The sequence below is a fragment of the Trichosurus vulpecula genome, chromosome 4 (assembly GCF_011100635.1).
Source record: "Trichosurus vulpecula isolate mTriVul1 chromosome 4, mTriVul1.pri, whole genome shotgun sequence".
NCBI lineage: Eukaryota > Metazoa > Chordata > Mammalia > Diprotodontia > Phalangeridae > Trichosurus > Trichosurus vulpecula.
Genome location: NC_050576.1, coordinates 17,352,316 through 17,367,876, shown reverse-complemented (window position 1 = coordinate 17,367,876; position 15,561 = coordinate 17,352,316). Strand labels below are relative to the sequence as shown.

Below are 15,561 nucleotides of genomic sequence, written 5' to 3'. Positions count from 1 at the left end.
CAGCTACACCAAGACCTGTGGCCACTCGCCTTCATTGCTGTGTGGCCCCAAAGGGAGAAGACCCAAAGCCTTAGACCCACGTTCTCCCTCGTGGACATAATACAGGCATTCCCCATCCAATAGACGTAGCTTTAAGTATAGACCAGTCCCCATATATCCATTCTACAAATGATACAGAATCTTGTCTGTGGTTTCCTTCCATTCACTTCCACTGTTGACTTCAGCAGTGGGAGCATTTTAGAGGACCAGAGCATCCCGTCTAGTCCCCTGTCTGCCTTCCCGCTTCTCATTGTCCCAACTGTCCTCTAGGAAGGAGGGGCATGTAGTGATTGTCTCCCTCCTTTACAAGCATCACTATAAAGCTCACAGGGACCTCAGGGGCCATACAGTCCAAGCCCCTCATTTGACAGGTGAGGAACATGAAGTCCAGAGACCTTGGGCTGCCAGCTCTGGGTCATAGAGCAAGCATATGAGGCAGGATTTGAACCCAGGCCTTCCTGACTTCTCACTACTTCTCCCCTAGTCAGACTATACCTGGGGAAGTCTGTTCAGTTCTGAGAGGCACAATTAAAGAACATTGATAATAAGCAGAGAGGGCCAATGAGCATAGTCAAGAGACCCCCTAGTTTTAATCTATGAAGAACTGCAGAAGCGACTGGGCATTATTAGAGTAGGAAGGCCCCGGCAATTGTGTCGAGGGATTCGATTTTTTCCTGTTTGGCCCCAAAGGGCAAAACAGTGAGTGTAAGTTACAAAGATGCCCATTTCAGCTTGATGTTGGGGAAGGATTTTCCAGCAGTGAGATTGTGGAGTCCCTGAGAGACGGTGAGTTCCCCTTCCTTGGAGGTCTGTGAGGGAGGCTGGGTGACCACGTCTCAGGGAAGCCCTCCCAGGAGCTGTTTGAGGGTATAGGTTGGACTGAATCATTGACCTTGAATGTGAGGGCCAGAGCCCATTGCAGGCTGGTGCAGTCAACCACAAGGAGAATGGGAAATGGTCCTAGGCCAGCATGCCAACAATCACCAACCGTGAGGCTTAACCCATCACTCCCAAGGCTCTCACTCTCAGGCTTTTCTCCCCTTAGAGTGTCCTAGCATCCCCACTCCTGAACCAAATGGAGGCCCCTCGGAGTTCTAATCCACCCACTACCCAGGTGCCCATAGCTCTTGGCCTGATAGGCGTCACCATTTCACAGATGAGGAAACTGAGACCGTCAGGACTTGCCCAAAGTCATGACATATCAACAGAGCCAAGGGAATTACATTCGGCAAACATTTATTAAGTGCTTACTGTGTACCAGCTACTGTTCTGGGTGCTGGGGATTCAGAGAAAAAAATGGAACTGTCCTTGCCCCGACGGAGTTTATATTGGGGTAGATAAGATGAATGAAGATGAGTGAGATAAAAACAATGTTGAGTCTGGTTTAAAGCATTTGACCTTTTATGTAAGTAAGAAAGGAGAAGCCGCTGCTTGCTTAATTTACTCACAGCTCTACGTCAGGCCTATTAACCCTTTCTGGGTCATGGATCCCTTCCTTGGGCAGTCTTGGGAAGCCCATGAACCCCTTCTTAAAGTGATGTTCTTAAATACATTTTTAAAAGGAGAGGATTACAAAGAGCACCAATGACTGAAATAGGTTTTAGAATATTAATAATTTTCTTTTTAAGTTCCCAGACCCCAGGTAAAGAACCCTGCTTGCTCTGGGTTCTGGAGCCTGGATTCAAACCCAGATCTGATGACTCCAGATGGGTCCCCTTTGTCCCCTGCTGCCACCCAAAGACTTTCCCAAATGGCGCTTCATCTGTGCCTCAGCACCGCCTCATGACTCACACAGAGCTGGTATTTTTGTCTCCTTTACAAATCAAGAAAAGCTGTAAATGACTTGTCCAAAATCACACAACTAATTAGTGGTAGGGGGTGCATTTGAACCTAGCCTGCGGAGGCTGATGTAACAGGGCCCAGGTGCCTGTCAGGCCCCCTGAGAGCTGTTAAGCATCTTCTCCATGGCCAGCTTTTCTTCCTCTGCCCTGGCTCCCACACTTACCTCATTACCACAGGCCTGATAGAGCACAGTGGCTTTATTTTAGTGAAAAGAAGTGATCACAGCAAGTGGGAAGTCTGGAAAGCCTGGGCCTCTCTGCCCTTCTCTCATCTGAAAGGGTCACTTAGGCCTTTTCCAGCCCACTTCCCAGCCTTGGCCTTGTCAAGAACTGGTCACCTCCAGGGGCTTCAGGCAGCTCTGTCCAAACTGAATGTGTGCCTTGAGGGAATTCCAGAGCAATGAGCAGCACTCGGAAACCATCATGCTCCACCTTTCGTTATGTATGAGAGGAAGTGGGTCTAGAGAGGTTTTGTCCAAGGTCACAGTGGAAACTAGTGACAGAAATGAGTTGATAAGGGACTATCCTTAAAGCAGACAGCGATGGATGGATGGATGAATGGATGGAGGGATGGAGGAATGGATGGAGGGATGGATAGATATTTGCCTTGTATGTATATAAAGTCTATAAAAATATGTTACACTTAAACATATGCTTATATAATACATAATTTATATACAATATACGTATAAATATATATATAGAATTTTAATATATTTTTTCAGCAGGGGAAAAGGGAGCTTTTAAATTTGTTTTTGTAATTTGCTTCGAGTTGTGGCTTCGACTGGGGTGTTCTATTTAGACAGAGCTGCAGGGGATCTTAGGGGGCATATTACCTAAACCCTACCATTACTATTGGAGAAGCCAAGGGCCCAGGAAAATTAAAGGACATGCTTAAGGTCATGAAGGTTTCAGGTATTACCTTGAACGTCAGAACATGTTCTGATGTTATGGACCAAGTGAAAGCTCTCATTTGTTCACATTCTATGACAACGTCCATCTGTCTTATTTAACCTGTATCGTGTTCAGAGGATGTGAGTTCACATCGTGCTCCCACTTGCAGCCTGCGTGACTTTGGTCAGTTCATTTACTCCCTCTGGGTCTCAGTTTCCTTTTCTGTTAAATAAAGGGATTGAGAAGCGACAAAGTCAAGTGGGAACCATCCCAATTTGGAGTCAAAATCTCTACACTTACCACCTGTGTGGCTTTGCACAAGTTATGTATCCTCTTCTGACCTCCCTTTCTTTCGTTATAATTATATAGACTAGATGCCTGATACCCTCTGAGACTCCTGCCAACTCAAAATCGATAATCCTATAAGGTTTTTTATGGAAGCAAATTGAATTTTATTCCATTTAGATATTGGCTTTATTTCTTAAATTATCTCCAGTTGGGGCTAGTGGTAGTGACAATTTTAGAGATTCATTTATTAAAATTTTCTTCTGCTACATTTCAAATCTCACACTTAGGGGTTTTTTTCCCCCTCTTCCCTAGTGGCCTTAAAAGGGGCAGCTAGGTGGCACAGTGAATAGAGTGCCAGGCTTGGAATCAGGAAGATTTGAGTTCAAATGCGGCCTCAGACATTTAGTAGCTGTGCGACCCTGGGCAAATCACTTAATCTCTCTTTGCCTTAATCCACTGGAGAAGGAAATAGCAAACCACTCTAGTATCTTTGCCAATAAAGCCCCATGGACAGTCAGACACGACTGAATGTCGAAAAAGCAACAGTGGCCTTAATATCAATTCAGAAACTTCACCGCTTCCTCCGCGCCTTGCCTCAAAGGCAGTATTAACCTCCTAGAGGGTCAACATTTCTAATATTTTGGAGAGAAATCAAAACTCAGGGAAGAAAATCATTATTCTTGTCTCAATATCTTTCTTGTTCTTTCCTTAATAAAGTTAATTATATAAATGAAGGAAAAGCCCAAGAAAGGATATTTCTGATCCAATAAAACCCCCTGGAAAATCTGAAGCTCAGTTTCAGAGGCAAAGTTGATGGGTTCTCATTAAAGATGCAGAGGGAACCCAACGGGAGAGCTCTTCCGACTTTTGGTGGGCAAGCACTTTTTGTGATATTCCACATTCTCCCGAGGGAAATAGTTACATGCAAAAAACTTTCCCTTTCGTGGATTTTTAGCGTTTTAGCATCTGGGCCTGTTCTTTTCTGAGGTCACAATAGAATAGAATATAAATAGGATCTTGGGGCATGGAGTGGGGGAGGGTTTGGTTTGTTTCACAATCAGTCAACAAACATGTATTACATGTTTACTGTGCAAAGCATGGTACGAGGTACTGAGGTTACAGAGTTATCCTAAAGGAGCTTACTGTCTCTTAGTGCTTACATTATTAGCGCTTATAGCTTGGTCAGACATGGAACATGCCAAGGTCTCCCATTGCATCCTGGGCTGTTGCATTCATCTTGACTTTTGTCTTACCGCTGGACCCAGTTACTAAGTGCCTTCAGTGGGATTTGAACTCTGGTCTGTCCTTTGCTTCACCATAAGAGATCCAGACCAAGCCCTAAAGCTCCATAAAAATGGCAGCTATTCTCATTTTTGTTCTAATCATGATTAGAACTATTTTCATTCCTTATTCCCTTTTTCTACCTTGGGCCTGATGAATCATTTGTTTTCTTTCTTTTCCAGACTGTCAGCCAGGTGAAACAACCCAAATATTCTACCAAAAAACCCATTGGTTCTGAGGAGATCTCTCTGGCCCCCTCTTTCTCGTCCCGTTCCACAGACACGGAGCTCACAAGCTATGGTAAGAGGCTCTTCTAAGATCCGTGGAAAATCCCTTGCAGGTACGTGTTGCCCATGGGGTTTTGGTTCCAGCTCGAGAAGCTAATATTTGTTTTTTTCTTCATCTCTTCCTGGCTGATGCTGCATTCCTTGAGCTCTGGAAACTAGACTGTCAGAGTGAATAATGGATTCCACCCCAGCCCATCCCCCTTTGCTTTGACTGTGTAAGAGGCCACTGAGTGATAGAATATTTAAAGCATGGAGGAACTCACCAATGAATCAGACTAGGATTAAGGCAGTTGCCTTTGAAGGGCTTTTGCATATTTTATCATAATTCTTGTCTCCTGAGCAGCTCAGCCATCAAGTGGTGATTTTTCAAAGAACTGACTATGACATTAACTCTTCATTCGCTTGAACGTGCTACCTTTTGAACAGCCACGTCACATATGAGAACGCCACTTGTATGGAGCTTGCTTGGTGGCAAACTCTACTGACTAGAGCCCAAATAAGAACTAGGAATTAAGTAAAAATTGCCTCCAGGTAGCCAAAATGCATTGCCATTTATTTACTAAGATTTATTAAATGCCTGCTTGATATGGAACCAGCTGGTTAGCAGTAAAGGAGCTACAGTGTTGAGGTTAGACAAGGCCCGTGCCATGGTAGACATTACAATCTGAGAAGGGGGATGAGACAGTAGCACATGGCTGTATCATGCAATATCTTGTTCTAAGCAAAGCTCTACTTGAGGTCCAAGGGAGGTCATTAGTGGACTAAGGGGTTTAGGCCAGGCTCCATAGAGATGATGTCATTATGGGAAGACAGAGACCAAGACATTCTGGATGGATTACAATCTGCATTATTACCAGGAGCATACAGATCTGTGAATGCACAGAGCCACTGGTGCTTTTGACTCTAAAGGGTGGTAGGATTCCATGGCCCTAGTGAAGAAGGGAGGTCACCTTGTTCAGAGGGGACAGCAAAAGAATAGAAATGAGATAATACTGGATTTATTACAGGACCAGAGATTGGCTCAGTTTACCTCACCTATGTAGAGGGGAGTAATGTCAGAGATTAGAAATGGAAAATGGCATCAAATTCTGTAGGGCCTTGAAGGCCAATAAAAAAAGTTCAAATCTTTTTGGGAAGAGAGTAGAGAAGTGCCCAGGATTTACAAGGTCTATTTCATTAGGCTCTCAGGGTATCAGAAAGTAGAATCTAGAGTGTGGCTTAGCAGAATGAGGGCCAGGTTTGTAGTCAGAAAGACTTGGGTTTGAATCCTGCCTTGGACAGTGGGCTGCTCCCTAATCCTGGAAATGTTAACTTTTGGTGGAATAGTTAATGCACATCTGACAGCACCAGAGAAACTATTCCCTCCTCTGAGGAAGGGGCATTCCAAAGCCAAGGAAAGGCTCAAGGGCCTAGGGATTTCTTGTGGGCCCAAGCCAGGCTTTGTTCACTCTAGGACCTTCTTGTGTCTCACCCATCCTTATGCAACCTAAGTCTCTAAGTGGTTGGTTTTTCACAAACAATGAAAATCTCATTTGGCTCTGTCTCAAAACCTCTGTTCTAGACACATCTTTGGATTTTCTGTAATTCAGCCTTTTTTCTCTAAGTCAAGTAATAGAATCAAAGAATCTCAGAGTTCATGGGGACCTCAGTGGCCAGACTTGAACGAGAATCCTCTTGATAAGGTCCCCAACATCCGCTCCAAGACCTCCCATATTCCACTAGTGGACAGCTCGCTGTGAGGACATGAGCCTAAATCTGACCCCTTTCCTTTCCTGCCTTTTTTCCTCCCAGTTCTACCCTCCAGGACCAAACAATCCAGTCCAATCTGTCTGCGTCTCCCCAGATAAGACGTAGGCTCTTTAATAAAGGAGTTTTCTTGTCTTTTTTGGTGCCTGGGCAGGGTAACCTTTTTTGTAAAGATGCTATCTGCAAATTCCACATGGGAAAGAATCATGCAAAATGAGCCTTTAAAAAATGTTTCTCCATTGCCTCCATCTCTTTCTCCTATGTAGCAAAACTTCTCTTGTTACAAAAAGTTTTAAAAGAAAAAGAATAAAGCAGTTCGATAAATCTCCAAATGCAATGCCTTTCCCTGTCACCTGTAGTGCTCCCCCTCAGCAGGGAAGGCGCCAGAATGCGCTCTTTCCCACCCTACCTTCTCTGGAGCCAGGTCGGGCGTCGCTTTCATCAGGCTCCTTCTTTTTGTACGTGTGCATCCCCTTCACACTGGCCTAGTCATTTATTCATCATTTTCCTGTTTCCTCTTACCTCACTCGGCAACTGCAATCCTTCAATCAACAAGTATCTATCAGGTGCTTTCTATGTTCCACGTGGAGTGCTAGACTCCATATAAATGTGTCTTCCCATGCTTGGCTGAATTCTAAAGATTCATCATGTCTTACATTTCAGCAGGATGCCACTTCACTCAGGTACCACAATTTGTTTAGCCATTCTCCAACTGATGGAGGTCTTTTTACAAAAAAAAAAAAAAAAAGAAACAAACTAATGAGCCCGCTGGATCGTTCTTTTTGCTTTTTGTTTGTTTGGGGAAGGGACTACATATGTTCCTTCGTTTAAAAAAAAATCTTTTATTAATGCCTTTTTTTCCTTTACAACAATGTTGTTACCTTCTGTTATGCCCCTTCCCACTGTGAAACCTCCCTGAGAACAAAAAGTACAAAAAAAGAAAAAGAAACAGTTTATGTAAAACCATCTGGCAAAAAACCTGAGTTTGAGAGTGTTTGCAACATTTAGCGCCCAAAGGCCCCCCTTCTCTACCAAACAGAAAAATGTGCATTTTGTTGTCCGGTCTCTATAATCTAAAGGTAGTTCTTCTGTCTTTCCCTCCTTCCTTCCTTCTTTCCTTCCTTCCTTCTTTCCTCCCTTCCTTTTTTCTTTCCCTCCTTCCTTCCTCCCTTCACCCCTCCCTTTCTTCCTTCCTTTCATTCTTCTTTTTTCCTCTTTCAGGTGGTTTGCAGGTGCCGTTGTCTGTGGACCCAGCCACATGCCCTATAGTCCCTGGCCAAGAAATGATTATAGAAATTTCCAAGGGACATTCCGGGCTTGGTCTCAGCATTGTGGGAGGAAAAGACACTCCACTGGTAAGTTTCTAGAAGGGAAATATCTCATTAAGTTAATGTGATCATGGCTTAGCTTTCCTATAGAAAATGTCCTTTTGTATTACGGAAAACCTCCAACATCCGATGACTCAGCTTTCACACTTTGGCCAATATTGAAGGATGCTTTTCTCTTAGGTGTTTTCTAAGATGTTCTCTAACAAAGCATAGGGTAGATTGCCTGAAATTGCCTATTCTGCTCACCTCAGGGAGGGGCCAGGGAGCATTAAGCCCTCCGCCCCAGACACCAGCCTGGACTGCAAGTGTCCTTCCTTGGGCCTATTCTAATAGGACCCACCATCAATTGTCCAACACGAGCTTATTGCCTAGCCCAGCAAAGCCCTTCTTCCCAAAGGCCAGAATAATTCCACGTTCTCCCAAGGACACAGCCAGCTGGAGCCAGTCTTACTCAGGTTGAGTCTCAGTCTTAAAATTCGTTTTAAAGCACCTTTTAAAGTCAGCGGCTTGGGCTTATTTTCCTCCATGGTCTGACTAATTCTAAAATCCTCTGGTTCTTGTGAAGCTTGATCTGTCTAGAACCCATGACTAAGCCTCACTCAAGCACACAAACTCACCCAAGCCACAGAGTCCATTGTGGTTCAGGGGAAAGAGGCTGGATTTGAATCCCAGAATCATGAATATGGGACTTGGAGAATTCCCATGGCTTCTCTGGCCTCAGTTTCCTGTCCTATAAAATGTAGGTTGGACTTGGCTGCCTCTAAAGTCCCTCCCAGCTGTAAGTCTGTAATGCTCTGATTCAAGGTGAAATTGGATCATAAAGTCATAGATCTTCAGTAGCCAAGAGACCACCCCGAGCAGGGATTTAAAATGCTGCTCTCAATTAGTTGAGGGCTAATGCTTAGTGTGGCCCTGGTGTCTAGGGTCTGTGCCTCCAGGTGCTATTCCTGGCATCCATGTTGTGCTGGATTTCAATTCAGGAAGACCTGAGTTTGAATCCTGCCTCAGTGAATTATGCTAGCCGTGCCCCCCCGGCCTCCCCCACTCCTTGGCACAAGGTTTTTGTGTGGATCCAGTGAGATGATATTGGTAAAGCTCTTCCCAACCTTAATGTACTCTCTTTTTCAGATAGTTTTTTCCCCCTGCCTTGTCAGTGGGACAGGTGCTGTCTGGCCAGGGAGTTGCTTTTTCATTAGCTAATCTGCTTTTAACTAGAATGAAGCCATCCCTGAGCCCGTCTGTTGACAAACAGCCTTCGTTCTCACATCCCCAGAGTGCTCCCACATCCCTTCCTGCAACACTCAGCAGGTGTCCACTCTCAGGGTCTCTGTCTAGCTGACGAGGGCAGAAGGCAGAGGCTGTTTCTTCTCTAAGTGTGTCATCTCCCCTAGTACCAAAGGGTGGGCTTTGGTGCAGTGGAAACAGTCCTGGCCTGGAGTTGGAGACCCTCGTTTGAATCCCTGCCCTCCAGAGGTGGGCGAGGTTCCTCAGGGGGCTGGACTCGGGTCTCCTCCATAGCCGTGATTCCAAGTCACTTCACGACTCTGGCCTCAGTTTCCTTAGCTGTAAACCAGTAGATTGGATTCAGTGGCCTCTGGGGCCCTTCCAGCTCTGCACCTATGCGCTAAATCACTTGGGCCTGTTTTCTCATTTGTAAAATGAAAGGGTTGGGTTAAATATGCTCTTAGCTCTAGTTGCAGGATATTAGGCTCTGAGAAAGTCACGGAGTGTAGAGGCAGAGTCTGTTTTCCTGAGGTTTCCTCCTCTGCCTTTGTGAATGAATGCTTAGTCACTCTCGCCATCCAGCTCCCCCAGGCCTCCCACGGCCGTGGATGCTTCATAAACCTTCTCTCTCCTCTAGTATGACAATGCATCACAAACAGAGTGTTTATGGGTATTTAACAAATATTACCAACTTACTCCTTTACTGGAGCCAAGAATCTGGGGGCGAATTCCTTAAGAGCTCTTTGAAGTTCATAATATCTAGTTCTGGCATCACTCCTGGAGTCCTTCTGAAGGATAAGCGCACTTAAAAAGGAGGCATGGTGTGGACCTTTTCTTTTCTGACCTCAGGTATCTCATCCAAAGTCACACATCTAGATGGTCTTGGATTACCCTGAGGTTAAATGGAACATGGGGGAAAGAGGTAGGGAATGGTTTTATGAGTAAAACAACCAATAACTGGAGAAGTGATTTTTCTTTTTCCTTTTTTCTAATACTGGCTATGCGCAGGCGCCATGACTGCTGCTCTGGGCCGTGCTATCCAATCCTTTCCTTGGACCACATCCAGTTAGGAGGAAGGCAGCCAATGAGAACAGTGGGAGCATCTTCAAGGAAGTTCTGGAAAATGTTGAGGCTCTAATATTATCAATATTTTCATGTCTGACCTTGAGTGAGCAAGCTTTTCCTCATCAGGAGCATATGGATTCTGGAACCTGTTCCTTCCCTCAGCTCAGGAATTGGGGTCACTGCTGCATACCCCCAAAGCAAGGAGAGGAGAGCAAGCTGTGAGCCCCCAACACCTGGACAGCCATTGAGTGTTCTTATGAGGGAGCCCCAGGAGCCCGAGCCCCTCTGCAGCCTTTCTGATCACAGTGGGACTGAGTTAGTTATAACCATGATCAGCATAGCAACCACAGCTGCCCCCTTTCCCTTGCTTTGTAGGGGCTCACCTTCTCTTTTCACAGAGTTAAAGGCCAGACCCCTTGTCTCCTGGTCTGAGCCTCCCCCCAGGGCTGTCCATATCCCTCCAGAAGCCTAAACTTGGTTTCTGTGGCCATGTTCTGCTTCTGGTGAATGTAACCCTTCACCTATTAGCACTGATTTAAACCTCTGAAAAATTCGATGTCTATGGATCTCTGCTTTTAAGTGAGCCCAAGTGAGGGGAAGGAGCGCCCATTGTTTTGCATGTGACTGAGTGTTTTATTTGATTACTTCCCGCCAGATGAACTCTGTGCAGTATTTTTTTTAACTTTGGTTTGCTTTGGCAGCCCACCCCTAAAAGCTGAGCTTTCTCTGCCACTATTGCTTAAGTCATATATTTTTACACCAAACATCTTATTACCTCGGCTTTATTATTTTAAAATCAAAGCAGCATTTGCAAACGTCCATGACTGCAGAGCAAAGGAATGTTAATGAATGGTGCCATTGAAAAATCTAAGTTGGGGCAGTTCTGACCTTACCGAATATAACTGTAAGCAAAAAGAGGAGGCAAGCCGAGTAAAATTTAAATAAATAAGGACCAGATGGAACCATAGGGGCCTATAAAATGTAATGCAAATATTATCCATTTCCCTCAAATAAATCTATATTTCAGTATGAAAAATTATATTTATATTGATGATGTGGGCAAACTTTCTCATGAAACTTGGCAAGTGACCCCTGTCCGTAATAAGATTTTGCAATTCAATGGAAAACAGACTCCCCTTTGACCTCATGAAGAGAAACATTTCAGTATTGCATCCCATTAAATGGTCTTACATGAGACCACCGATTCATTCTCTGTATTATATTGGCTGTTTTATTGCTGAGATATTTAGTTGAACGTTTCAGATTGCTGTTAATATTGGATGGATGTCAGCAGTCAGGGTGTGAGAGTCTTGGGGTTGAGGACAGTGGGAAGGAGAGCTGTTTCACCAATGATGTTACATAAGGCTGTCTTTGGGGAATATCTCCCACAGATCTTTCTCCGTCTTCTCTTCCCTCCCTATTCTCCTCTGCTAGTGCCTTTCCTCTGGGATTGTCTTGTATGTACCAGTTTTTTTTTTAAACGTTATTTTCACAATTAGAATATGAGCCTTGAGGGCTGAACCTTGTTAACAGCTATGAGTTAATTGGCCCCTAAAGCCCCCCTTCCTACTTTGAGTTTCCAGAATTCCTTTATCATGGAAATCTTCAAATCATTCTGAGAGGGATGGTTTCCATTTGGCCAACAGAACAATCAGTTAATAAACAAACATTTTTGCTTTCTTTAGTGTCTCCAACACCTAGCCCATTGCTTGCCAAATGGTAAGCATTTATTAAATGTCTGTCAGTTGATTGGAAAACTTTGTGCTCAGCACAGGGCCTGGCCCATGGGAAGGACTTAAGTGTTTATTGACCGACTAACTCATGTTAGATAAAAGGGGACAGAGTCTGTTTCACCCAACTCATACCTGCCCAGGGATCCCTTCTACCACATTTTTCCTTCATAACTATAAATTGTTGTCTAATTCTCCTGCATTCTTAGATTGACATTGGTGAAGAAACCTTCCCTACAACTCTTGGAGACCTGGATTTTCTATGCTAATGAAATGTGTTCAAATAGGAAAGGTGCCATCAGTATTGATTATGTATTATCATCACAGACAATATTGTGTCTGGCTCTTTAGTGATATAAATAAAATATGCAGCAGGCAGGAACTCACTGCCGTGCATATCACGGTGTTTATGTTACGGCGTTCATTGTGTCTGCAGAAAAGAGTTTAGCCTCCAGTAGAGTGGAGGCAGCAGGAGTCCCAGTTAAATCAATCCCCTGTGGACCTAGAAAGATCCATTTGTAAACCACCACCCCGCCCCCCAAAAGAAAAAATAAATTCTCCTGTAAAGGGATGATTATGGATACTCCACATTTCACACAAGCCCGCCTTTCCTCATTCCCCAAGTGCAAGGCTTACCAAAGGCCTGTGGGCCTTTCAAGCTTGTGATCACAATCCACTCACCTCTTTGTGGTGTGGTTGGCATGTTTATTAATGATACTGTTATCTACATGTGGGCAGCTTTACCCAGGAGGGAAACCATGACTGTTTTCTTTGTATCAGTTCACACTGAAATATGGGAATTCCCCTAGCTGGTGCTTTGGGGTTTAAATTCCCCCAAGAACCTGGGACCGTTTGTGGGGTTCACTGATAAAGAAGTCTATTATAGTAACTTGAGTCCCTCAGATTGACATATAAATCAGTATAAATACTGGCTCTGGAGTCAGAAAACCTGGGTTCAAATCCTGCTTCTGTGGCTCACTGCCTGTGTGACCTTGGAGATGGTAGTTCTCTCCGGGTCTCTGCTTCCCCATTTGTAAATGAAGGAATTGGGCTGTTTGGCCTCCGAGCTTTTGTCTCAGTGATCCAGGAGCTCCCTAGCAAAGGCTTCTTCTAAGGTTGCTGAGGGGTTTTTTCTGTAATTTTATACTTTTTTTCCCCTTTCAGCTCCTAATTCCCTTCTCTACCCCACTTCAGATACTCTTTCATTGCCAAAACTGGCTGTCAGGAATAAACTCACTGCCACTGCCCTCACAGCGATGAACAGTTTGGTGTTCGTGTCAGCCGGTGTGTACTTCCCCATCAGAGCTGACCCTCTAAGATCAAAGAGAACCTTTGCCCTCTACCAACTCCTTCCTATCTTTTCAGTTTCGTGCATCATTCCTCTCCATGCACATGTGGTTCGGCCGCTAGACTTCCTACTGTTTCTCATTCATGATGCTGAGGGAGGCAGGGAAGTGAAGGGAGTGACATTGAGGCTGGCCCCCAGTGAGAGCGGTCCCAGGTGGTATGTGTTGCCTTAGCAGGTAGAGTGTCCCCCTCGGTGAAAGTCTCCCAGCAAAGGATGGATGATCGTTTCTTTTGGGTGTGGGAGGTTTTTGAAAGCCTAGCTTTATTTTTTTTTAAATTAACAAAAATCTAGGTTCTCTCTCCCCACCAAGCCATTGAAAAGCAAAAAGAAAATCAAACATGCAGAGCCCAACAAGACAATTCCCTAATTGACCCAATCCCAAAGTGTGTCTCCTCCTATACCTTGCCTCTTTATCAGGACGTGGGGGCATGCTGCACCAAGAATCCTCTGGAATCCTTGGTGCCTGTGTGTCGGGAAGCTTCTTAGGTCTTTCCAGGTGGTTTATCTTTACAATGTTGTGGTTCTGGTATAAATCATTCTCCCGGCTCTACTCCCCTCCCTCTGCCTGAGTTCAGAGAGGTAGATGACCACTCATGGAGAATACTGTAGAATCCTGGTTCACATGGCGAGGGACTAACTGGCCCCTGAAGTTGCCTTTCCTACTCTGAGATTCTGGGATTCCTTAATCACAGAAATCTCCAAATCATTATCTGAAGGGTATAATTTCCATTTGACCAACAGAGCAATCGGTTAATTAATAAACATTTATCAAGTACCTACTGTACGCCAAAGATGTGCCAGCCAAAGTCCTTTCCCTCAAGGAACTTACATTCTAGTAGGAGGAGACAATTCACATAAGGCAGTCATGGCCAGGGGCCAGAAAGTCAAAGAGCTGGGGGGTGGGGCCAAAGGGAAGTCCCCTGTCACAATTCTAACAGAAGCAATGGTCTGATTGCTGTGTTTAGTTTCAAGCACAGCAAGAGGTGGAAGGAGGAGTGGATTGTAGTATGCACCCAGAACAGAGCAGATGGCAAGATGTGCAGGATGGATAGAGAAGAAGCCTGGTCTGCGGCTGGCCCCAAACAGCTGACTTTCCCTTCACTCATTCACCAGTTAGCTCAACTAGAGGCAGCCAGGTGGTTCAGTGGGTAGAGCACTGGGCCTGGAGTCCCGAAGACCTGAGTACAAATCCAGCCTCCGACACTTACTAGACAAGTCACGTACCCTCTGTCTGCCTCAGTTTCTTCCTCTTCAAAAAGAAGATTATAATAGGTTGTTGCCAAGTTCAATTGAGATCATATCTGCCTAGCACTTAGCACCATGACTGGCACACAGTAGGTGCTTAATGAATATTCCCTTCTCCTTCTGTTACTCCTTTATTTCCCTCAGCTTCCCAGAAGGATTAGCTCCCCCCACCTCAGTGAAGTGGGTATTATCTCTGGGCAGGTGGTACTGATCCAGGTGGGGAGAAATAGAGCCGGGGCAGTTGGCAGGGTGCCTGAGGGGTTTGTGAAGCTGAATGTTACTGAGATGAATTGATGCCCCAAGTAGGTCTTCAAACTCCAAATTCAACATGCTTTTCCCACTATCGCTCCTGATGACAGTGGTGATAATAATCCATAGCATTTATGTAAGGTTTTAAGGTTTGAGAATTACTTTACAGATATTATCTCATTTGACCCTCACTACCACCCTGTGAATGAGGTACTGTTATCCCCATTTTACATATGAAGAAACTAAGGCAGGCAGCAATGAAGTGATTTGCCCAGGGTCACACAGCTAGTAAGTGTTTGAGTCTGAATTTGAACTCAGTTCTTCCTGACTCCCATGACACATTCACTATGCCGCCTTTGCTTTCCATCTCTGGCAAGTTATAGCTCCATTGTGGAATGCCTTAAAATCCTTAAATACTTCTATTTATCACAGTGTCAGTCCACAAGACATTATTTATTCCAGCAGCTAAAGGTTCTCCAGTCAGCACATGCCCCCAATCCAGACAAATGACCTTATGTCAGCCAGGCACCAGCAAGCAATTTAATACTTTACCCTTCCATTCCCTAAGCTTTGGAAATGCTCCTATGTGTAACCCAGTGGGATTCTGCCTGGAGTTTCTCCTTCCTCACTGTTTTGCTTAAATTGTTGAGAGATTAGCAAAGAGAGAGGTGGGGTGGAGTGGAATCTGTGCTAGGATGTCTTGTCCTCACTGATCCCAATGATGCCAACAATGGAGCCAGAGGCTGTCTCGACAGTAGCACTCTCAGAAACACTCAGTCACTGACGCAGCTGAGCCAAAATCGACCTGAGGTGAATTTGCTCTCTAAATGCCCAAGCCTTCCATAGTGAGGAAAGGATGAAATAAATGCAAGGGTTAGAAATTTTAGTCCTGGAACGCGTGACTTTTGGCCTGATTCTTGTTTTAATTCTCTTGGGGAGAAAAGCCCTCCATTTGTATGCAAAAGACCTTGGTTCAAATCCCAACTCTGCCATCTC

General features: G+C 44.8%; 1 protein-coding gene across 1 annotated transcript in view; it reads left to right on the top strand.

Moving 5' to 3' along the window:
* The window catches only part of PATJ (PATJ crumbs cell polarity complex component), a 331,975-nt gene that overhangs the window by 274,292 nt on the left and 42,122 nt on the right, over positions 1–15,561 (top strand). Inside the window, exons 33-34 of the mRNA XM_036754106.1 lie at positions 4,526–4,643; positions 7,598–7,731. Of these exons, the coding sequence (XP_036610001.1) occupies positions 4,526–4,643; positions 7,598–7,731 (252 nt within the window). The remainder of the gene's footprint in view (positions 1–4,525; positions 4,644–7,597; positions 7,732–15,561) is intronic.